At 46.6% G+C, this 25,499-nt stretch overlaps 1 protein-coding gene across 1 annotated transcript in view; it reads left to right on the top strand.

Annotated features, from left to right (window-relative positions):
* Positions 1 to 25,499, top strand: part of SPTLC2 (serine palmitoyltransferase long chain base subunit 2) — a 425,361-nt gene that overhangs the window by 307,151 nt on the left and 92,711 nt on the right. Inside the window, exon 9 of the mRNA XM_086937562.1 lies at positions 5,487 to 5,613. Coding sequence (XP_086793688.1) covers positions 5,487 to 5,613 — 127 coding nt within the window. The remainder of the gene's footprint in view (positions 1 to 5,486; positions 5,614 to 25,499) is intronic.

Below are 25,499 nucleotides of genomic sequence, written 5' to 3'. Positions count from 1 at the left end.
ACCCCCAGCCACTGAAGCAGCCCCAACTTGCCAAAAGAAAATCCCCCCCCCCCCCCCCCCGTCTTCCTGCAAGGAGAACAAGCAAAGAAAACAACCAACCATCTTGTCGATTTAACCCACAATGAGTAACAGTGGGGGGGGGACACCCAGTGGGGGCTTCTCCTAGGTGGCGGCACAGTTATCTCTCACCTCCTGAGTCCACCTTAGCACCGCCTCGGGCTGTAGAGGGTTGAGGGTGCCTAGTCTACAATAAAATCGCTCTCTCGAACAGCTGGGCATAACATATGCTTAGTGAAGGAAACAAAACGTTCCCGTGGTTATTACATCTTGTCACGAAATCCAAGTCTTAGTTGACTAATGAAAGGTCTGTCAATGTGAATCGTCCTCCGCTCCCTCTGATAAGGATAGTTGTGATGCTGCCTGACTCCCGCCTCCGCGCTGCATTCGCTTGACATGTTTGAGGAACTACTCCACCTGCTGTGGTTTGGTGAAGAAACGTTACTTCCCCAGATGGGTGACCCTGAGGCATGCCTGTTACAGCAGAGCATAGTCGATTTGGGTTGATCAACGTATTCTTGACTTCTGTGAACTTTTGCCGTTCCTCCCGGACTATGGGAGTTAAGTCCGGATATATGGAGAACTTGGTTCCATCGTATGTGAGCTGCTGCTTACTCCGTGCTACTCGCAACACCACATCACGATCTCTGTAATTCAAGAGCCTTGCTATTATTGGCCGTGGTGTGGCACTTGGGAGGTCTCGGTCCCAGGGATCGATGGGCTCGCTCCACTATGAAGTCCTCGGACAATTAGTCTTCTCCGATAGAGGATAATAACAGTTGTTCAACAAACTCCTCCATTCTACCTGTATTCGTTGATTCTGGAATGCCAATTATGCGTATGTTATTGCGCCTACTGCGCAAATCCTCGTTTTTGGCAGCAATAAGTTTCAGGAGTTTGTCCATATTCGCAAGCTGCTCCGTAGCTCTGTTCGTCGTGTCCTCAGTATCCGGTATGCGTCTGTCAGCCTCTTTTAGGCGGTCGTCATAGCCCTCCAATTTATGCGCTATGGTGTCCATTCGCGATGACATCCTGTTGACCTTATCCACGATAGTGGCGAATCCTTGGCGTACTTATTGTAGGATACTCTGTACATCAGCCATCTGATCTGTCGTGCTACGTTGCATTTCGTCACCTTTGTACCTGTCGTGATCGTCCTGCGGTCCACATGTTCCTCGCTTTGCTGCCTCGAAGTTCAGTTTAGGCTGTATAGTATCTGGTTTGCCCATGGTTATCTGAAACCTCTCACACACGCTCCGGCACTTCGCAGTTGTTAGTGCACCTTGGTTGAAAAAATCGCTTGCCTCTCCGGCTGGTGTTTGTACTATGGTAAGTATACAGTGCGGAGTTAAGCATCCATGTAGGTCATTGATGATGCAGTCCAGTAGGAATCACGCCATTGAACAGCGCTCCCTGAGTTGGAAGGCGGTGCATATCCACAGAGAAACAGCAAGACTCGGCTCTATGCTGTAACACTAGTGTTCCTCGCTACTGCAGGGCACTTCTACTGTGGGGGTGCTTGCGTTTTTATTTTGCGGATAGTCGTTTTCTCAGTAAACAGCTGCGGGCTTCGTGCTCCTTGGTGTCCCTCCCCTGGCCTCTCAAACGGCCAGCAATGTCGCAATCCTGCAGTGTTTGGTGGCACCCCCCTGTCTTCTCTCCATGACTCAACGCGGTGTGGGCCCAAATGATCAGCTGCAGGCACAGGGGCAATTCCAGGCACTGCTCACGTGCCCCTTTCCAGCGCTAGGAGGCGGCCAAATATAAATCCCTGGCCTCGCACGTCTCTCAGTTAAAGGAGCGCCCCCCCCCCCTGCCAGCACCGCCGCAGTCCACCTGTTATGCCGCGCCGTTTCCCCGAATTGCCTTCAACACGCCGCACCACAGTAAGGCAGCAGGGGGGGTGGGGCCTGTCCCAAGTATTCGGTCAACAACAGTGGGCACAGCGCAATGTCTCGAGTGGGGGCCGCCTCTTATCTCGACAGCTGTGGGGGGTATGCAAAGAAGGGTCGCCCCAGGGTCAATAGCCGCAATCACGTAGAGCACTCCTCGCGTTGGGCGCCCCGGCTCTTGTAAGAACCGTAGCATTGAATACAGTTGTGCGCAGGTTGCAGGCAGTACGGCGGCTTGTTCCGCGCTTACTGTAATGAAGAATGTAGCCGCACCGTTGGACGGATCTCGCTCGCTGTGGCAGGCAGGGCGGTCGCGGGCCTTGCCTCCTCGTGGCCAGCCCCGGGCTTACGAAGCCTCCAACGCCGCCACCACACCTCCTGGCAGCTCCAGACCTCCTCCCGCTAAACTTTCGCCGAGGCGCAACGGGAGCCGAGCAGCTTCTTTTTAGCTGGAACTCGCACCGGAGCTGCAGCGTTTTATCAGCAGCAGCGGGGCATTAAGAGATCGCCACAGCTGTTCCGTAGAGCAGGATAATTGTCGGATAGATGTGCCAGGCTGCAGGAGCCTCACATAGGCGCTGCCATGCTGCTTATGCGCCACCTCGCGCCCCCTGTGACTAGTGCCTTACATTCAGTTTCCACATTATATTGGAAAGGTGGTGAAATACCTTTGCTTGGTCACATCCTTTAGTGCCAACCTCCTTTGTGGACCACATAACACATTGCCAATTCTATCCAGAACATGTTACTACATATGGGCTTTCAAGAAGGTTGGTGGACCAGGGAGCTCTGCCTTTTCTCACTCTTTAACGGTCAGTTCCAGTATGAGGATCTAAAGCAAGCAAGCCTTAAGCAGCACGGTTCAATGTTTTCACAAGGAGTTTCAAGTGCTGCCGGTTAATTAAGTTCTAGCTACATGGGACTCTATCAGACTAATTCACAAGCAAAGTACCTTTCTTATTCGGGTGTGCCCAGCGCTTTTTAAACTTAGCCAGCAAGGAGACATTAGCAAACCTATAAGATGTCTCAATCAGTGGGAGCCAATGCTCGATCTGCTAATGTCTCTAGCAAGCTGCTGCAAGCTCCTCCACCTTACCATCCTTTAGAAAAGCACCAACACAAACCTGTTCAAACAAACTTACAACCATTTGCAATGTATAGCTGCTGCTCAAGCTCCCATCATGTATAGCTGCTGCTCAAGCTCTCATCCATGACCCTTTTGGATGTAAGCTTTGCTGCTCCTTTGCTTGTTCGAGTCTGATGATTGACCACCCTATTCCTACCAGTGCTGTGAAGTGGTCTTTGTGAAATGTGAGTGCATTCCAAATCAATCAATAAATCTACTCGGTATCGATGCATAAAAGAATTCCACTTGGACATTGATCAATGTGAATTTGGACAGGGCTACAGTGAATCTTTTCCATGAATCAAACTTGGAAAGCGTCAACTTCAGCACGTACAGGCTCGATACATAACTACATGCATGGAGATAGTAGAGCATGTCCATGGGCTGTTTCCCTGGCTCTGGTGTATGTGGACTGATTTGCCTAAACTCCATTTGATACTGAACTACACTTTTAGGTATGTAGCAGCACTACTTGTGGTACTCATTGCCCCTGTTGTTTTGTTGATTGGGTCCTATATCAAGACCCCAACCCTGTCTTCTCCTCGCGCTTTATAAAGTCTTTCTTGTAGTAGGCAAAGTGGAAGATCTATATAGACTCCGGGAGTTTTTTTTTCTCTCCTTTCCTATTGTGGGTTAAGTAGTTTGAAATGAGGGTAAGGATCCCAGGTCACCTGTGGACAGAAGTAGGATCCAGTCTACACACATCCAGCCAGCCCGACTTCTTCTGCAAGACTTGATGGCTGACGTGGTGTTTTGTATCTAGATTCCCTGACTGCATGCTTCCGTTCCATATCCTTCATGCCTTCTGGGAGCAGGATAGTCTGGTCCCTCTTTGAATTGTGACTTCCTTTCCTGATTGGTTAGTCTAGGAAGGCACAAGTGGAAATACCTGCCCTCTGGAAAATCTGCCTTCTTCCAGGAGGGTACGCAACCTCCTGTCTAAGAGAGTTAAAACTAGAAAGGTATGGCGGCATAACGTGTGGTTTTCTCTCATGTTGCAACTTGTTTCCCAGGGATTGGGATTTTGCCTTGGATGATGACCACCAGCCATTGTAATCTGGGTACATACCAGGCTCAACCCAATTTTGCTTTCCATTGGTGGAGTACTATCTTGGAGAGTGCTCTGTTGCAGCAGTGTAGGGGTGTCCTTATTAAAATGCAGAAGCGCTGGTTTCCATTGAGATACCTGTCCATTCTTGTGTTCTAATACTGTCAAACCAAGCAGAGTTATGAACATTGGATGCAGTTTCATTTCATGAAATTACACAACATTTTGCAGAAAAAAAAATAGTTTCTCTCAGTAATTAGCCTGCGCTGCATTCCAGTAAATCGAGGATTTTTTGCAGACGGTGCCACTACATACAGGGATCAACCGTATGTATATCAGCCGTAGTCCTACTTGAATTGGAAATGTGCAACATCTTCCATCCTCCACTACCAGGCCTCTTCCACTCTTCATGGGAACACAAGCAACCCTACAGTGGTTTCTGCCTAGATTTGTCAGAAGCTAGCAAAGTGAAAAGTCCGAGTGTTATTTGAACTCTTCAGTAGAAGCCTCTTTTAGTTGAAGGCCAGTGTTAATGCTGAAGAAGCCACACATTTTGTGTATTAAACCAGTAGTCTTAAAAGCCTTCGTAAGACTTTGCCTTAAGTAGACCTGTCAGTTGCAGTTTTTAAGTGTTGCCTGTGTGACGATGTAGTACAAAAGGAATGTCGTCCTGTGTCTAAAATAATCTTTTCTTGGTACAGCATCCAAATCCCTGATGTAAGTCAAAAATCCATCCAGTTCTTATAAAAAATGTAAATGCAAAATACTAAAGCTGTAGCAGTCCCTTTAAAGGTTTTATTCTCTGAAAAATTGGGTCATCCAAGTGGGAACGGAATTGAAGGCCTCTTACTTGATTAAAGCAGTGAAAAGTTGACAATTGAGTTCATGCAGCCTTTCTGTGATTGTTAAACTCATTTTTTTAATGAAAGAAAGACGCCTCGTTCTTTCTGGTTTTATTTTCGGGCGTCTTCTAATTTGCTTCGAGATTTTGGTGTGTTGAATAAACTAAAGGTTTAAATGCGAGGTGTACCTTTTGCATGTGAGCAGAACCATTCCTCATGCTTAACTGCAGGGTATATTCCAGTGTGTACCATTGCACGGTATAATCGTCCTCTTACCAAGGGCTAGGACAGGCTGTATGAAGTGTGTAGCATGAATGAGGGCCAATTCATCCTTTCTCTTGAATGTCAGCACAGGCCTTTGCGTGTAGCGCGAGTGACAAAAGAGCTACCCTTCCCGCGGATACTCAACAAAGACTTCCTGTTTCCCTTGTGTGGGGTTGAGTACATGTGAGCATTGTGTCACTTGAAGCCTCATCCTGAATTTAGCTCCAACCGCTGGTTTCTTTCTTCTGCCTTACCAGATGCTGATTGACTACCTACGGGTACACTCTCACAGCGCTGCTTATGCCACGTCGATGTCCCCCCCGGTAGCTGAGCAAATTATTAGCTCCATGAAGAGCATTATGGGAGAAGATGGAACCACATTTGGTAAGTCAGTTTTATTTTACCACATTCGATAATGCTCTTGTATACTGACCTCGCTCTCTACATGTAGCTTTTGAAAGTTCATATAAAACATGAGTGCTTTGAAATTTGCTACCAGATTTTTTTTTGCCAATCTCACTCTGTGCTCACATTGCATTGTTGTGACGTGCTGTAATGTTTGCTTTTTGAGGCCAAAAAAATAAGTGTGGGTCAAGACCTTAATATAGGGAGTTGGAGAGTTCTAGAGTTGATGGTCCTTAATGATCAAACTGCTGGCCCCTGTGCTGAATAGGCCAAGGGGGCAAGGATGTAAGAGACCTTTTTCAAATTTCATCTCCCTTTTGGGAATGGGGGCTCGCTCCTCTGTTGCTCCTCTTGAAGACGTTTATCTTAGTCCAGTCATTGGCTGAGAGCAGACGTGAAAGTAAGGTTTGTATTTTGACCACAGGGGGGCGGTGTTCATCTACAAGTGATAATGTAATTGCTAAACGTGTGTATTCTGCACTGGTGGAGTCAAGTACAGAAAGATGAGATAAGTAGAAGCCCAGCAGAATGGTCTCACTTAATAAAATAATTTAAAAAAAACACTCAGCAGCCGCATATTGTACTGTATTGATCGGAGTCTAAAAATCGCTGTTAATCTGATTTAGCCGAGATGTGTAGCACGTGGCTCTTGGAGACGCAGCTAGTGCAACTGACAGAACTTGGCATTTCACAGACCGAGCACCAGTGACCGAGATCTGTACGAACTGCCTGAAACAGACCTCAAGTGAAGCTGTTCTTGGTGATTGTTCAGCAGCTCAGGGCGGGGTAAAGGCCGTGTTTTGCCTCCACACTGGAAGCCTCTTTAAAAGAGACTAGCCACAACTCATGCAGAATTCACTGTCTGCGATCCTGTTTTTTCTTTCTCAAAATGATCTAAGTGATTTGTTTATCGAGTGACTGTCTGTGTCCGGGAGACTGAGTGTTCTCCTCTGAAGGGCTGGCAAGCCTAGTTTGACGACTGCCGTGTTCTCCATGCAAGGGAGTCTGCTGGCTGCTTGCTCTCCTCATAGGAGACCTTAGCTACAGGCTTCTGCAGATGCATAGATGACTGCTTGTTGTATTCTTTAGAGCAAAGGCTGGTGTTAACTTGCTCTCTGCAAAATCAGGTTTGGCTGCTAGCTTATTGTGTGCCCAGGAGTCTACTGCTAGCTTGTTCACTAGCCAAGGCAATGTGTTTCTAGCTTGGTTTCCGGTGAGCAAAGTCTGGCAGCTCTTTTATTATCTCCGTGGGCAAATATTCGAGTGGACAACTATTGTGTTCTCTGCTGAAGGCAGCATGGCAGCTATCTTGTTATTGTGGAGAATGGTGCTAGCTCATTATCTGCTTAGGGGAGTGCAAAGTGTAGTTTGCAGCAAGCATGTCCTGAGGAGAATCGGTTGCTTATTTGTTCTCTGCCAAGGTGCATTAAGTCGCTCCCTTCCCTTCCGTTGAGGGGAGCATTGCTGCAAGTGATTCTCTGCAGATGTTTGGCTGCTTTCCACAGTGCGGCCCAGATGCACAAAATCCTCTAGAAAGCTCTGTATTTTATATATTATGATCTACGCCTATCTTGCCAAATCATGGCATTAAATTATTTTATAAAGTATCTTGGGTGACTTTCAAATTAAACTTGATTATGGCACAGTTCGACAGTTCTATCCATCGCACTTGATGGTAAAATGGACCTGAGAGCTGCATCATGCAGTAGATGCACTAAAGGTAAAACTATGGTGTATTGGAGAACCATAGATGTGCCCTTTTCCACACTATTCTGATATTGCCTACAGTGTGACACTGGTCCATGTCTTCTGAATAGGAGTCTACATTTCATAATACTGAAGTTAGTAGAACAGCTTGCAGAGCAATGTATCCTTTTTAGGTCCATCTAGACAGTGCATGGTCTGTCTCTTCAAGAATTTTTTTTTTAAACTATTGGTTGACTGTATTGCCACTCTCATATGCTTGCTTTTGTATTGGTCAACGGCCTCCTCTGGCGCATGGATGCATTACATGTGTCCTTACATTGCTTATTTTATTCAAGCACTGCTTTTTTCTTTGTGTTTTATCAGTCTACCAGAGTGTGACGTCTTCAGTTAGCTCCCTCATGTACTTCTCCCCCTTCCATGCTCCTCTCCTTCCTTTGTCTGTGGTGTTGCTTGCCGGCACTAGAATGCCTTCCCTTCCTAGTCCATGTTGTTGCTTGCCTCCACCCTCAAATCTCACTCTCTCCCTCACATCCTTCTTTTTGCTTGCGCTCACCCCACCCACATCTGTGTTGCTGCTTGCCCCACCCACATCTGAGTTGTAGTTTGACCTACCCTTCATCCGTGTTGCATGCCTCCCACCCAACCTCGCTCCCTCTCTAATCTGTGTTGTTGCTTACCTTCACCTGCCCTCCCTCATGTGGTGTTTCTTGCCCCCACCCAACCTCACTCCCTTTCTAGCCCATGTTGTTGCTTGCCTTCACCCTTCCTCCCTCTTCCATGTTGCTGCTATCTTCCCTCCCCCCAACATCACAAAAAGATAGTGCTATGATGCGGACGTCGCTGGCTGCTTCACACTGTTTTTTCTCCCGCACCCTCCAGTGCCTATTGCCATTCCATCCCTCTGTGTTGGCTTCCCACTCCCTCCATGTTGCCTCCCACCCTGCCCTCCCTTTCACTAACTATTAAAAAAAAGTGCTGTGATGCAGCGGACGCTAAAAGAACTATCATGTTTTTATTTTATTTTTGATCAACTTTCAGCCATGTTCCATGGCAGTTGAACAGCTGTACTAAGTGGCTAAGCACTGACATAGCCAATGGCTCTGGTGTCAGAGGAGAGACCTATTGGCTTTCCCAGTGCTTTTTTATTAAATGGTTTAGGGAGCTTGAAAGGGAAAAAAATGGTCCTCAGTGCTTTACTTGCATGTTTATAAATCCACTAATTCCTATAAACTTCAGACTCGACAGCTTCAATAGCCAATGAAACGTGGACCTGGTTGGGCCTAGTCGTCCAGTATGTCCTAAGTGTCTATGTATCTATGTCCTTGAAGCCCCCTGCTGCAACTGCTTTTCAAGCAGTACCTTTCCATCTCTCGGGTTTTGTTGACCCAGTGTCAGACACTTGCGTAACTAATGGTGACCTGTGGCTGCAGCCAGGCATTCCTTAAGGAAATGGGCAATTGTGCTTGATGGAACTGATGTTGTTACCTTTTGTGCTTTACTTTGTACACGAGACACATACTTTACTAAGTAGCTGAGAAGCATTCGAACCCCAGCTTCATGCAGTCATGCTTTAACCTCTATAGTGACATCCTGTGTGACTACAGTTAAATAACAGGCTATTTGGCATGCTTTTTAGTCCTGCTGAAGCATTTAAATGCCAAGAAATCTTAGTGCACTAGTCCTCCTATTCAGGCCTTTACTCGTTTGTTTACACTAAGCTCACTGCATTGCTTCCACACTTGCTGCATTGGTCCATTTTAAAGATGTATTCTTGGGAATGTATGTGTGGTGCACGCTTGAACTTTCTGCATTAGTACTTCCACTTTAAAAACATTTTTTGTATGTTCTTATATAGCGCTCGACTACACGGAGGCATCTCGGCGCTTGCCTTGGGAACCCGTCCTGGCTTTTCCCTGTGAGATAGCCCCTAACGGGCATCCCCAAGGTGAAAGCCAGGCATCCCGCCGCGGGGGGCCATTGCGGAGATTAAGCAAGCTTAATGCCCAGAGTTGCAGAGTGTGAACCCATGATTAGGTCAGGCACCGAAGCGAGAATTATCGAGTCCGTGGACATTTGAGCTCAAGACCCTGCCGCGTCGGGAATTGAACCCTGGTCCCGGGTCTGACCTCTGCTTCAGGGTATGCTTCAGGCTACCGTTCTTCTTTCTTTTCACACAGTGTCCCAGCCTCTGTAGACATTAGACTGTATGTCCTGCAGCACAGGGGACACAACAGTTTTCTGGTTATGAGGTTTCCTGCCTCTGCCCTCTTTAAAGGTTACCAGACCTGGTAGCGCATTGAAGAGTACATCCAGCACACAAGTCCAACGCCCTTGGACGATTTTTTTATTAAAGCCATCTGAATTATAGAAAGTTCCTTTCCAGTTACTAAAATAACTTTGTTTTCCTCTTGTACCTCATATTGATCATAAAGCTGCTCATATGTTCAGTATATATACGTTCAGTATATATCCAGTATATTCAAGTATATTAAATAAAATATCAAAACTGGTCATATCAATTTCTGAAGATTTTTGTAGGTAAAAGCAAGAAGACCAACAAAAGGATTTACAAACGTAGACGTGTCTTAACCATGCGTCCCCTGATGTCAAGAAAACCCCGTGCTTGAATGGAGCAAATACTGAGATCCTTGTGTTCTTAAGAGAAAATTCCCCTCTGAACGGCAACATACCCATGGAAGGCCCACTCTGTACACCTCTAATAAAAGAGAGAGGGACCCAATTCTGTTTTGACATTGCCACTCTGTACACCTACAAAGAAACCAGAATTTGTCTGCCCACCTTTTGATTCTCCCAATTGTTTTTTTTATATTTTTTTTGTAAACGTTTACTACAAAAACAATTTTGTGTCTTCAAATAGCACAAGAAGACAGCAGTGGCAAGGCTAAATATTAGCCCGAACTATTGTGTTCCTAATATCAAAAGTCCAAAAAGTCTTTACACATGATGCTCCAAGGACATCAATTGGCCACTGCACTAAAACAGTGAAGCAACGCTCCCCACAATGTATATTACTCCTGAGCTACGCAGTGTGAAGTTGCAAAGAATTCAAATTTGTTCCAAATATAGTCCTTTTCTTTATTTTCATCTTCTTTATGCATCCAACAAATGTTTCAATTCTGTAGCCCACACGTTTTGTCATTAAGGCGCACCAATGAATGACTTCCTCAGGCCTACCACAATAAATTAAAAATGGTATACCAATACTAAACAACAACTATTAACTGTTCCCCATCACTGCACTGACTGTATCATTTCCTTTGGAAAGTAAGTATTCAGTGGCAGAGGCCATTCAAATAGGGCAAAAGAGTACACCTCACAAGAGAAAAGTTGAAATCCGTGTGCGAACCCCAAAGTAACCATAATCAAAAATGAAAAGGAAAATAACACTTCATCCTTGTATCCTGATACAAAAGTGTGTGTCTGTGCTACAGTGACCATTGCAAATATAAAATCAAATGTGAAGAAACCTTAGGAACCCCATAATCACCACACCAGCACAATACTCTTACTTAGTGTTACTATACAGTATTGTATGTCAAAGATCCAAAATAAAAGTATTGTCTCGTATCTCTAACCTAGATCAATACAAATATCTGATGAATAACCACATCAACCCCAAATGAATATAGTCTTGAAGGTACCCTCATATCCAAAGTTCTCACCTAGTGTATAAGTACACTCGACGTATTTCCTAAAGGGTAATGTTGCTTCAGTAAATCATGTCTACGGAACAAAATAGAATAAGGTAACCGTTCTCCCTTACAGCAAATAGAAACATACTCATTGAGAATACAGTTGGTAAAACATTACCTTCGGTAAACTAAGTTCGAGTTATGCACAAACCCCAATCTATACTCATGTATATATTTCCATATTAACAACGATAAGCAAAGTTAATGGCCTGTCGTGTACCACATTGAATTGTTGGCACACATCTACATACAACAACCGAATGTCAGTGACCAACGTCTCTAATGGTGCCATCTTAGAGAACCTATTACCCATACATTCGACGACTGGCTAGAATTGTAATGGAAGCAGGTTTAAAAATCAGCGCCATCTTTGAATTTACGAATCATAGAATTCCTGAACCCTGTGTAACAGAACCAGGCATTAAATATATCGTTAAATTCAGCAGCAAATGTAAATATATAAAAAAAATCTCCTGACAATACTAATTCAGTATTTATTACTCAGAGTCCCTTATTATACATACAATCAATAACGAACTTGAACAAAATGTATCTATATTTAAATCAGCATACTCTTTAAATATTCAGTAATTCACTGAATCAATGCATACTATTTAACAAAAGCAGACAAAATGAAAGTATACAATAACGCAAATGTCAACAAACCCTCTTCTCTTAATACCATAATCTTTAGCCAATACCTGGTGGATATCCTAAAAATATCATCCATACGAATGTCTCAAGTAACGTAATGATCATATCTCCTGCAGACCATATCCAATAGTGAACTTAAACCAGAAGGGCAGCAGATGTAATGCCGCCACTCGCCATTGTGTAATATATTGTTTGTACAGGTGGGCCGACACCCTGTCTCTAAAATCAGGATCAATTCATTAAGAAAAAAATATTACATATTCTCAACATCTTAATGTGTGTAATATAGCATAATGTCTGCTACCGTGTTTCATACTTAGACGAGTTGGAAAGTTTAAAGAGCCCATGCTAACATATATATAACCGTCATATCACATAATAAAGTGCATATGTCATCAAACAAAATCCAAGATTCGTAAGTACAATGTAATCTTCTTACTACACTTACCAAATACGGATATATGCCCCTATACCAATATGCCTGTCCAAATAGTCCGTAATATTTCCTATAACCCAATAAGGTGAAGAGGACAGGAGAAAGAAAAGGGGAGTCATAAGTCGAAAGAGAGGAAAGGAGGATAGAGAACAGAAGCAGCTTGCATCAAAGGGCTATCACCATTTCACAATACTGATTTGCAAGTGCACATTAGTTATTATACTAAAATTGCAAAATCTCTTATTCCTTGGTGTACGGTTGTAGGAAACAGATGAACAGATATGTCAACAGCATAGTCAGTCATAGTCTTCAAAAAGCACCCTGACATTAACCGGGGCTACTTTTTTATGCAAGTGCGTGTTGTGCAAAAGCAGAATGTCATCAGTTACAGTCAAGTTAGCCAGTGTTTCCCTATGCTGTAGTGAGTGGAAGCAGAATGTGAATGACACAACACCATATGCATAGATGAAAAGGGCTGGTTGAATGCTACTTATAATCAAAATGTCTTGGCTGATACCAGACCTTGGAAGTTCTGTTCTATGTAGACGTTACTATTTCAGCTCAAACAAAGCTGTGGTTCAGGATGTAAATCTTCACATATCATTGCTAGGAAAGATCTTGCTCATGCTCCACTGCCCCCGTGCACATAACTGACAAAATCCTTGGTAATGGCAAGCTGTACTTTTGAAATTTATGGTTCCTCCCGAAAAATGACAAAAATAGTCCAGCAATTGCAAAATGGCCCTTCAAGAATGTGCCTAAACCTCTCAAAAGGTGAACCTGTAAAGCCAGCATTAAAATCACTTCACTGGCTACTGATGGAAGAGCGAATCGTGTTTAAGGTTCTCTGTGTAATAAAGCATTTTGGAACACTGGCCAGGTATACTTGCTGAATCTTACCCAATCACATTCCAACCGTGAATCTCTGGTCAGCTATAGCACACCTATTCACCCAATAAATCTTCCAAAAAAATATACAGAAGCAGATTCCTAGGAATTCAAGGTCCAAAGTTGTGGGACACTCCGAAATCGAACCTTGAGGGCAGAATAAATCTACATATCAGGATACTACTTAAAATAGAAGTATGCAGAATAGCCTTTGATTCAGACACAGACTTGATAGAGAGGAGTTAGGAATATTGGGGAGATGTCCTGTTCTGCAGTTGATTGGACTCCACAATCCTGAAAATTAATTTGAACTGTAAAGGGCTTTGAAGAATCATGGAGTCAACATGCTGAATTATATTAAACTTAAAATTAAAAAACATCTAAGGAAAATCTGCAAAGACTCCACTTTTCTCGACGTTCTGTCTCTCGTTTGAATATGTATCATTCTTCATTATAGTGGTTCACTGACCAAGGTAGATGTCTGAGACGCATGCAATGGCCAAAAGTCGGAGCCTGCAGACAGTGACCAAGGACTTAGTAATCTAAAGTCTAAGATATTGGTAAAACTAGTGTTCGAGGCTTATGAGCTGCAGATTGTACACTTAGCATTAGATCGCCACCTGGTGTTGGGCTCGAATGATTGCATGTTGTTGTCATCTTGGAAGAAGTCTTTGTAGTCACAAGATAGGTGACTCCTCCCTTGGTCGATAGTGCGCATGGGTATCGGCTCCATCCTTAGATTGTTTTTTTCCGCCACTGAGTTCGGATGAAAGTGTTCGGCTTCAGCTAGAATTAGACTTTTCAAGCACTTCGAAGCACAAAAAACTTCCTAAAAACGTACCAAACTACTTTCCATATCGACTAACATCATTTCGACTCCAGCTCGATTCCGGTGGTCGACGCGGGCCGTTGGGCCTATCCACGCCTTGAGGTCTACACCTCATGGAAAGGACGCCATTCAAGAGATGCCCCGGGTGTAGAGCAAAGTTTCCACACAGTGACCACCACGAGGTCTGCAACCTGTGCTTATCGCCAGAACACGACAATCCCACCTGTACAGCCTGCACGTCCTTTCGATCCAAGAAAACCATCCGAGATCGAAGGGCCCGTCGACACGACATGCAGAGATCAGCTCCGGAACCGGTGGATATCTTCAATGAAGAGGTTCCACTCGTTCCCGAAGAAGATTCAGCTGATCTCCAGATCGTATCAGAGGCAGATGACTCGGATGACTCTATACCATCGGGTCAGCGTGTGAGTACTACTGCCCCTGCACCACACACAGCACCCAGATCGAAGGCAAAGGTCAACACTCCGCCTCCGAGGCCTAGCAACGACTGAAAAAACACTTCGACAGCCCCGCCATCAAGCACGGCTCAGAAGAAAATAACTAAGCCTTCGGGTAGCTCGGTACCGAGCAAGCCGCACATGCCGCTCCCACAAGCTCCCTCGGCACCGAAACCGAAAGAAGTCTCGACTCCAAAGCCGTCGACTTCTAAAGACAAAGGTATGAAGCTAGCGTCTGACGCCTCGAAGCAGACGAAACCAGCTTCCACTCCGAAGCCATCGTCTTCGGCACCGAAACTGATAAGGCCTGATTCTGATGCGCCTAAACCATTGAAACAGCCTGCGACACCGAAAACAAAACCTTTGGTGCCAAAAACTACACAAAAGGACATTGTAACACCTCCTAAGGTTAAAGACAAACAGCAACCTCGTCCGGAACCGAAAAAATCGGCACCGACAAAGGTTACACAAGGAGAAGACCTTTTCCAACCAGATCCTCTGGAAAAGAAGATCTACATTGACCCAAAGACGGGTCATGTATCCACTACACCACACAAGAAGAGGAAGGCAGATGCAACACCCACACCTGTAGTTCCTGCCAAGAAGGACTCTGCCACATCTCCTATGCACCCTTCTTCTCCTGTACTTCCTTCTCCTTCATCACCTGTTCCTCTTAACAACTCACCACTGTTATCTCCTTCACATTCTCCTCTTTGATCCTCACACTCACCTCAAGATGATGATGAGTATAGTTTAGGTAGAGGGATGGACCCAGATGAGCCTTTCCCATACCCTGTAGATGATACAGACTGGGAGTACCCAAACCCACAGGATGTGCCAGATATTCCTGACAGTCATAGCCATCAAAACCTTCTCCGCCAGAAGATAACATTGGGTTTGGTCACCTGTTGAACAGAGCTGCAATTTACCATGGGGTCACTATGCATTCTGATGAGGCAGAGGAAGACTTTCTCTTAGACACATTTGAACAATCGCAAAGGTCTGTTCAAATTCTTCCCTTGATTAAAGGGGTCATCAAACATGCTCCTGAAATATTTAAAGACCCTGTACGTACAAGGATCCTAAACCCTAGAATTGAGAAAAAATATAGGCCTGCACCTGCAGATCTAGCCTACATTAAAGTACAACTACCATTGGATTAACTAGTTGTGTCAAATGCTAGGAAAAGGGCAAACTCACAAACTTCTGTTGAGGCACCCCCACCTGACAAAGAATCCAAGGTAATAGATGCTCCAGGCAAAAGAATAGCGGCGCAAGCGACTAACATATGGCGTATAGCTAATACACAAGTCCTCCTCTCACGAAATGATAGGGCGCATTATGATCAGTTAGAGAAACTATTAGACCATCTACCTGATCAATATAAGGCACAAGCAAACGACCTTATGCAAGCTAATTTCTAATGCCTCAATCAAGTGCCCACTAGATGTAGCAGACACTGCGTCTAGAGCTGTAAATACTAGTGTTTTACTTAGGAGACATGCGTGGCTACGCATTTCAGGGTTTAAAAAGGAAGTGCAAACTACCATTTTAAATCATACATTTAATCAAAACCAACTGTTTGGACCAGAAGTAGACACAGCACTTGAAAAGATGAAGGATACAGACACTGCCAAATCTATGGGGGCTTTACAGTCCACACAAGGTAAGAGTTCTTTTTGTCGCTCCTTCTACAGAGGAGGCTCCAAACAAACTGGGCCAGACAATACAACATCCTTCAAATCTAGCACACAAACATCCTTGAACAAAAGATATTTTAGAGGAGGATATAGAGGAAATAACAACAAGGGAAGAGGTCGGGGTAACAACAATAATCAAACCTCTTCCACTACAAAACAGTGACTTCCCTCTGCTCCCCCAACAGCATTCCACCTCTGGGGGGCAGATTAACACAATTCCTGCCTGTCTGGAACTCCATAACAACAGACAAGTGAGTAAGACAGATTATCCAGTATGGCTACTGCCTAAAACTTACAGCAACCCCTCCACACATACCACCCAGGCAGCGTCCATTGTCACAGAACACCTTACTCTGCTCAAACAAGAAGCTCTGTCACTTCCATAAAAAGACGCAATACAAATAGTTCCTTTACAAGAACAAGGAACTGGGGTTTACTCGCTGTATTTTCTAATTCCCAAGAAGGACGGGACACTAAGACCACTTCTCGACCTCAGGCCCCTCAATCAGTATATACAATCAGATCATTTTCATATGATCACTTTACAACAAATGCTCCCACTGCTGTAACAAGGCGATTTCCTTACAACACTAGAACTAAAGGACGCCTACTTCCACATTCCTATACATCCTGCTCACAGAAAATATCTAAGGTTTGTACTGGAAGGACAACACTATCTGTTCAAAGTCCTTCCATTCGGAGTGACAACGGCACCATAAGTATTCACAAAGTGCCTAGCAGTAGTAGCAGAACATCTCAGGAGACAACAAATACATTTCTTCCCTTATCTAGACGATTGGCTCATAAAAGCCAAGTCATTCAATCAGTGTGTCCAAGACACACAACAGACAATTCAAACGTTGCACGACTTAGGGTTCACAATAAACTACACCAAGTCGCACTTGCAACCCTCTCATATACATCAGTATCTAGGGGCTACAATAAACACGTCTACAGCTCTAGTGTATCCCAGTCCAGTAAGGATACAGAGCATTCAAGCCTTAGTCACAGCCTTTCAACATCAGCCCTCTCTGCAAGCCAGAGTGTTCATGAGACTAATAGGCATGATGGCATCTTGCATCTTCATAGTACCATATGCAAGACTGCAAATGCGTCCGTTACAGGAATGTCTAGCACAACAGTGGAACCAGGCTCAAGGTCAACTAACAGACCTGGTGTTGGTAGACAGCCGCGCACATCGCTCTCTGCAGTGGTGGAACACCAAAAACTTGACAAAAGGGTGGCCATTCCTCGAGCCTGTTCCACAACTAGTGCTTACAGCAGATGCATCTCTCACAGGATGGGGAGCCCATCTCCTACATCATACAACTCAAGGACAATGGAACAGTCAACAAAAATTGTTCCATATCAACCATCTAGAGCTGCTAGCAATATTCTTAGCACTCAAAACATTTCAAGTACAGGTACAAAACAAAGCTGTCTTAATCCGGACTGACAACATGACAGCCATGTTTTATATACAAAAACAGGGGGGACACACTCTCTACAACTGTCCCAGCTCGCACAGAACATTTGGAGATGGGCCATTCCACAAAACATATATCTGTTGGCAGAGCACCTTCCAGGAGTTCACAATCAGATAGCAGATCTGTTGAGTCGGCAGACGCAACAAATTCACGAATGGAAACTACATCCGCAGGTTCTTCAACCATTCTTTCACAAGTGGGGTCATCCAGACATAGATCTGTTCGCCACACCCAAAAACACAAAATGCTCAACCTTCGCCGCCAGGTGTCCACACCCGCTGTCCAAGGGCAATGCGATATGGATGAACTGGTCAGGCTGATTTGCGTACGCTTTTCCGACAGTACCACTAATACCATTAGTAGTACGCAAGCGCAGACAAAAGTCTCTCAAACTAATCCTAGTAGCTCCCACATGGGCACGCCAACTGTGGTACACCACATTGCTAGAACTCTCTCTAGTTCCACACCAAAAATTACGACTGACTCCATCCCTGCTAATGCAGAACCATGGAGACATCAGACATCCAGACCCAAGTCCACTGAATTTAGCAATATGGCTCCTGAAATCTTAGTTTGGTTATCTTAACCTACCACCAGACTGTATGAACATCATTAAAGAAGCTAGGAGACCTACTACCAGAGCGTGCTATGCGGCTAAATGGAAGTTATTTGCCATTTACTGCAACAATAACCAAATTGATTCTCTGGATGCTTCCATCCAGAATATCATTTGCTACCTTTTACATTTACAAAGGTGTAACTTGGCATATTCATCCATATGCCTGCACCTTGCAGCAATTGCAGCATATTTACAAAACAGACAACATATGTCTCTCTTCAGAGTACCTGCAATTAAAGCAGGGTTCTTCAAACTGTGGGGCGCGCCCCCCTGGGGGGCGCGGCACCATCCCAGGGGGGGGGCGGCACCATCCCAGGGGGGGGGCGGCACCATCCCAGGGGGGGGGGCGGCACCATCCCAGGGGGGGGGGGGGGCGCGGCACCATCCCAGGGGGGGGGGGGGGGGCGGCGGCACCATCCCAGGGGGGGCGCGCGCTCCACTCCGATCTTCCCTTTGTGCCCGTTCCTTTGTCCCTGTGGCAGCGCGATGTAGAGACTCTCTGTGACGGCGGGCGATTTCAGTCAGAGTGGAGCTGCAGGGGCCTAAGAGCTGAACAAAGCTCATTAGCATGTGAATGGTCTCTTAAAGAGGTGTGAAGGGCTCGGGTGCGGCTGGCTGGCTGAGTGTGTGTGTGTGCCCAGAAGCTGTGTCAGCCCGGGCACACACAAGCATGGTGAGATGAAGAGGGAGAGGGAGGGAGGAAGGAGACAGAGACAGACAGAGGGAGAGTGAGGGAGGGAGACAGGTAGACAGAGGGAGAGCGAGGGAGGGAGACAGGCAGACAGAGGGGGAGCGAGGGAGGCAGCGCGAGGGAGACTGAGGCAGACAGGGAGAGCGAGGTAGAGTGAGGGAGGGAGACATGCAGACAGAGGGAGAGCGAGGGAGGGAGACAGAGGCAGACAGAGGGAGAGCGAGGGAGACAGGGAGAGTGAGGGAGGGAGACATGCAGACAGAGGGAGAGGGAGGGGAGACAGGCAGACAGAGGGAGAGCGAGGGAGGCAGAGTGAGGGAGAGCGAGGGAGACCGGGAGAGCGAGGGAGACCGGGAGAGCGAGGGAGACCGGGAGAGCGAGGGAGACCGGGAGAGCGAGGGAAACAGAGGAGGAGCGAGGGAGGCAGAGGAAGAGCGAGGGAGGCAGAGTGCGAGAGAGTGAGGGAGACAGAGGGAGAGTGAGGGAGACATAGGGAGAGCGAGGGAGATAGAGGGAGAGTGAGGGAGGCATAGCGAGGGAGACGGAGGGAGAGCGAGGGAGACAGAGGCAGCTAGAGGGAGAGCGAGGGAGGGAGACAGGCAGACAGAGGGAGAGCGAGGGAGGGAGACAGGCAGACAGAGGGAGAGCGAGGGAGACAGGGAGAGTGAGGGAGGGAGACATGCAGACAGAGGGAGAGCGAGGGAGGGAGACAGGCAGACAGAGGGAGGGAAAGGGAGGGAGACAGGCAGACAGAGGGAGGGCGAGGGAGGGAGGCAGACAGAGGGAGAGCGAGGGAGGCAGAGTGAGGGATAGCGAGGGAGAAAGAGGGAGAGCGAGGTAGGCATAGTGAGAGAGAGCGAGGGAGGCATAGCGAGGGAGACATAAGGAGAGCGAGGGAGACCGAGGCAGCTAGAGGGAGAGCGAGGGATGTCCGGTGGAGCCGGCCACCAGACGTCCGTTATGTTGCCATGTGGGTGAATAGATGTATGGGTGGAGTGGTGGATGTATGGGTGGAGTGGTGGGTGGAATGGTGGATGTGTGGGTGACATGGTGGATGTATGGGTGGGGGGTGGATGGATGGATGGATGGATGGATGGATGGATGGATGGATGGATGGATGGATGGATGAGTGAGTGAGGAGAGGGATGGATGGATGGGTGAAGGGGTGGATGGATGGTGGGAGAGAGGATGGATGCATGAGTGGAGGGATGGATGGGAGTGGATGGATGTGTGTATGGTTGAAAGGGTAGATGGATGGGTGGAGGGATGGATGGATCAGTGAAATGGTGGATGGATCGATGGGGGGGTGGATGGTGGACGAGTCGGTGGGTGGGTGGGTGGATGGATGAGAGAGGTGATGGATGGATGGATGGATTGATGTATTGATGTATTGATGTATTGATGGGTGAAGGGGTGAATGAATGAATGAATGAATGGATGGATGGATGAGTGAAGGGGTGGATGTGGGGATGGATGGATGGATGGGTGATTGAGGAGGGTGGATGGACGGGGGATGGATGGAGGAGTGAAAGGGGTGGGTGAGAGGTCAATGGATGGATTCATGAGTGGATGAGTGGGTGGATGGATGGAGGGATGGGTGGCTGGGTGAGGGGGGAATGGAGAGAGAGGGGGAGGATGGATGGATGGATGAGTGAGGACATGGATGAATGATTGGCAGAGTGGATAGGCAGGTGTGTGCATAGATGGGTGAGGAGAGGAGCATGGAGATGAATGGGTCAGAGAGTGCATGCATGAGTGGGGGGAGGGTGGAGAGCGGGAGGGATGGATGGGTGGGTAGGTGGATGGATGAGTGGGCGGTTGAGTGGGTGGATGGATGAGTGACTGGGTGGAGGGATGGCTGGATGGGTGAGGGTGGGTGGTTGGATGGATGAGTGAGTGGATGGATGGGTAGAGGAGTGGATGGATGGATGGATGGGTGGAAGAGTGGATGGATGAATGGAGGAATGGATGGATGAATGAATGGAGGAGTGGATGGATGAGTGGGAGGATAGCTTGGGTGAAGGGGTGAGTGGTTGGATGAGTGGGTGGATGGATGGGTGGAAGAGTGGATGGATTGGTGAGGGGATGGATTGGGTGAAGGGATGGATGGATGGATGGATGATGGATGGGTGAAGGGGTGGATGGATGGATGGGTGAGATGATGGATGGAGGGATGATGGTGGATGGGTTTGCAAGTGATTTGGATGTGGATGGGGCACAGATGGAGGGAAGGAATGAATGGTGGGGGAGTTGGTGGATGACAAGGTGTACATGATGGATGGGGAGGGTTGTGATGACTTCCTTTGCCTTGGAGGATTGTGTTTTGAGCTGTGTGGTACGCCTCTGTCGTTTCGCCACACCCACTCACAGGCCTGCAGTTTGCTAGGCACTCTTGTTGTGTTGAGCATTGTTTGCCGGATATGGCCCGTGGTGTGCGCTTTGCAGTCGATCATGTGGTGTGCCGGATTCCCGAGGTTTCGGTCGGGTGGTGGGGGGGCCCAACATCTGGGGGAATTCAGCTGGGGGGGCTCAAGCTGGAAAAGTTTGAATACCTCTGAATTAAAGCATTTATGGAAGGATTAAAAAAATCATCCCACCCTGGTTGCCACCTTCTCCGGTGTGGAACCTAAACTTTGTTCTTACAAGACTCATGGGACCCCCTGTCGAGCCTTTACATAAATGTGAATTGCAATTCCTCATGTGGAAAACGGCTTTCCTTATTGCTATTACCTCTTAGAAGAGTAAGTGAGATACAAGCTTTCACAATACAAGAACCATTTTTAGGTCGAGGTACTATCCGGTTCGGCAGAACCGGAAGTAGCGAGATCTTATGTTTCTTAGAGGGGCTCTTTATCCCGCCTCTAATTTTGGCTCTCTCCCATTGGCTGGCTTCCTAAATGGAGGCCAGCCATTGGAGGAGAGAGCCGTCACTCCAAATAGGCTCTGTCCTTTTCGGATTTGGAGGTGTGTTCGGTGTTCTTCTTTCCACTTTTTAGCCACGCCCACCGAACACGCCCCCAAATCCGAAAAAAAGACGGAGCTTGCCGGCCGCCATTTCGTTTTGTTTGCAAGGAAGGTGAGCCTTGCTGTCCCTACAGCTGCTGCAAGTCAATAAGGTATATTGTGCACAACAATCCCGGGGGCCGCAGTAGACCGGAAGGTCCGTATTGATTCTCCTGAAGCCTCCTGCCTGCCTGGTTGGGAGCCCCCGTGAAGCAGATCCACACCGAGCGCTGTTTACAAGCGCAGCGCCATCTAAGTTAAAAGGATTTTCCAAGTTGCTTCCCGAGACTTCATGGGCGTTGAAGAGTGTTTTCTTTTCTCTGTCGGGCTCTGCGTGTCTGTTTTCGCCGGGGGTCATTTGATAAGTGGTTTACTGTCTCTCGGTGTGAAGGTGAGTGAGGGGCTTTCTGCCCGTGATTCGTCTTTCTCTAGGTGGACTATCTCTACTTTCCGAGCCCTCTTCCAGTGGATGGATATTCTCCTTTTGATGGATAAAAGATCCCCACGCACCTAGAATGTTCCTCGCCCCTGTAAGGCAGCTCACAACAGCCATTGGGCTGACGTGACTATCTCCCGCCCCCCGTCAGGGTCATTTATCCGGACTGAGTATGCGGCCTAGCACTTGCCCTACAAGCACGCCTGTGTGTGAGACTTCCTGTTCTTCGGCAGCGTCTCCTGCTGGGGCCTCTTTCTTTATTAGTAGGGTGTCTGCAGGTGTGAAGTCAGCACCCCCCCCCCGCCAGATAAACAAGGGGTAGTTCTGTGATCCGTGACGTTCTCCACCAAGAATTCTTCGATCCTAGGAGTTAGGTCAAACCTCGACTGGAGTAAATCTCTGACCATTTTCAGGGAACAAAGGAGTCGGATCGAAATTTCTGTGTCAATCTTTCTGGACATTAGCGAAGCCTCAAGTGAAACTGAACCTTGGAAAACCAACTTCCCAGCCTTTGAGTGAGACATTACTGGCGATTTCTCATGTTGGACAAATCCGCAATAGTAAATGCGTTTACACCTGACAGGAATTTGTGAGTTGCTGGTAGGCATAAACAAGGCTTAAGTGTGGTCATTTAGTGCAGAGTTAAGTTGAACCTCAATGTTCCCAGACTGCTCTGGTGGGTCACGAAGATATCACTTAGAATCGCCTTGCCTTCGGCCACAACTAAAAGAATGCAGCGCCGCGGAATACCAGCGTTGTAACACAAAAGGACATCTAAGAAACAAATCTGTTAATGCCAGTTGCCTCAGTGGAAGACGTGCTGCCGTACTAGGCGCCATGACCTGAGCAGTGTGGGGCTCCGTGAAGGGACAGTGCGATTCATTCATGCTCCCTCCTTAAGCATTTTTGGTGAGGGAATGGTGAGTCGCGAAAATACTTTTAAAATGTAGCCTGCGGAAGGGGTCGGGGTGGGTGACCGTGCCTAATCAGATTCCAAACTTTCCCTTCTTTTAAAGCCTCCCCTCCCCACGTTTGTCAGTCTGAGACACCTGTAATGCCTGCTGCTTCTGATAGTGTTTGTGTGGGAGGTCACCCCCGTGATCGCCCCGATGCCTAGGGTATCTGCTCTGGAGGCACTCCCTCAACACAGGAAGCCTGTGAACGCGTGTTGCCGCACTTAGTTATTTCGGTCTCATCGGGTATATAGATTCCTTTCACTCTTTCCCATTCCAGATGCCCTTTAAACATTATGAGTCTAGTTATGCCTTGCACCATTACAAAATGCACAGCTACCCAGAGACGTTTTGTTTTCCCTTCACTCATTCTGCCCATAATGTATGTAAACTTTTTAAACTTTGAGTTTCGGGGCAGTGAGAATTCACTTCATCACGTGAAAACATCTGTCACATTATGGAAAGCTTCAAGCTTACTATTTCCTTCCCGGAAATTGAAGATTGGGGTGGGGGTGGGTGGTCAAGAGAGCCCCACCCCTTATTTGTTTGAGTCTAGGTGTGTATGCAACAATTGAAATAACTGCTTGGACCCCAGAAGGCCGCGGTCAACACGGGTCGCATTCCTGGTCCGTGAAAACACACTTAGTTGATGGTTATGTAAAACGTATCCCAAGACAGTAATTTAGTGTGAAGACATAAGTTTTATTTTGTAACACTTTTCTGTCGGTGCATGGAATGCAAGAAATTGCAGTGGTGCAAACTCTATGTAAAGCCGCAAATCAAATACTTGTTGTTTCTAGGGTCACATGGCTTAGCTGTTTAAGGGGGCGGGATTTCGCGCGAGATTTTATTTGGACAGTATGGCGCACTCTCGCCCTGTGTGCAGAAAAAGATCGGTAACATGTCGCACCAGCATTTTGTCAAGGAGGGCATCACTTTGAAGGGCAGCGCACAGATCGTGGCCAAATTCTTCTGTGAGTAGGGCCTCGTCCCCCTCACGGGCGCAGTACCCCACACGCTGCTTCATCTAGTACCGCTGTCCTTCAGAGATGATGTAGATTTCAAGTTGCTGTGCTCCTTCCCACTGCAGTAAGTGATGGCCAATCCACTGATAGCGAGCTCCACAACAGGAGAAAAGTATTAAAAGATTAGGGGCATGCGAAATTTGAAATTCAACAGAGGAAAAGTTCAATTTGCTCATGGGCGCTGTGTGCTGCAGAGTGCTGTAGAGTGCTGTGTGCTGTAGAGTGATGTGTGCTTTTGAGTGAAGTGCTGTTGAGTGTGTCTGTGTGAGGGTGGCTCTGTGTAGGGTGTAGCTATTGGCATTGTAAATGACAATGCCATTTATTTAACTATTAAGCTATTGGCAATGTAAATGACAATGCCATTGATGATTTAAAAAAAAAAAAAAAAATGTCATGAGCAATGCCAATAGCTCTACCTTTAATGATGCCGAGACCATTGCATTGTAAATGCTTGTTACAAATACATTGTAATAAAGTGGTTCTAAGAACTAATCCAAAATGCCTTCCAAAAGTCATTACTCCTTTTCATTTAAATCAATCTGTAGAGTTACCTGTGTTTTTCCAAAACCCAGACTCTGTAGAAGAAAGGGCTTTACACACACTAGATGTTATAAGAGCTCTTCTCTACTATATAGATAGAATTAAGTCTTTTCGAAAAACAAAACAACTGTTTGTGTCTTTCTCTCCACCTCATAAAGGCAACCCCATCTCTAAAAGTGGAATTGCAAGGTGGATTGTTAAATGTATATGCTATCAAAAAGCAAAACGTACATTAACAGTTCCTCCTAGAGCGCACTCCACACGCAAACTAGGAGCCACTATGGCTTTCTTAGGAAACATACCCCTAGAGGACACATGCAAGGCGGCAACATGGTCTACAACACACACCTTCACTAAACATTACTGTGTTGATGTTCAAGCCAAGCAGCAAGCTGCAGTAGGCCAAGCTGTCCTTAAAACTCTTTCAAACTACTGCAACGGATACAGGTGACCACAGCTAGGGGAGACACTGCTGCACAATCGATGCTAAGTATACAATCTGCAGCTCATATGCCTCGAATGGAAAATGCTACTTACCAGTATGCATCTGTTCTTGGCATGTAGAGCTGCAGAGTTGTACACGCCCTCCCGCCTCCCCGGGACCTCTATCTGTTCCAGTTTTGTCTTACTTAGATGCACACGCATGGACATCCTTTTCTTTACTTCTACTAACTCCATTTCCCATCATGGCGAAAAACAAACTAAGGATGGAGCCGATGCCCAAGC

Source organism: Lissotriton vulgaris, chromosome 9 (assembly GCF_964263255.1).
Source record: "Lissotriton vulgaris chromosome 9, aLisVul1.2, whole genome shotgun sequence".
Lineage (NCBI taxonomy): Eukaryota > Metazoa > Chordata > Amphibia > Caudata > Salamandridae > Lissotriton > Lissotriton vulgaris.
Note: the sequence above shows the minus strand (reverse complement) of the source record. Positions and strands in the feature narration are given on the sequence as shown.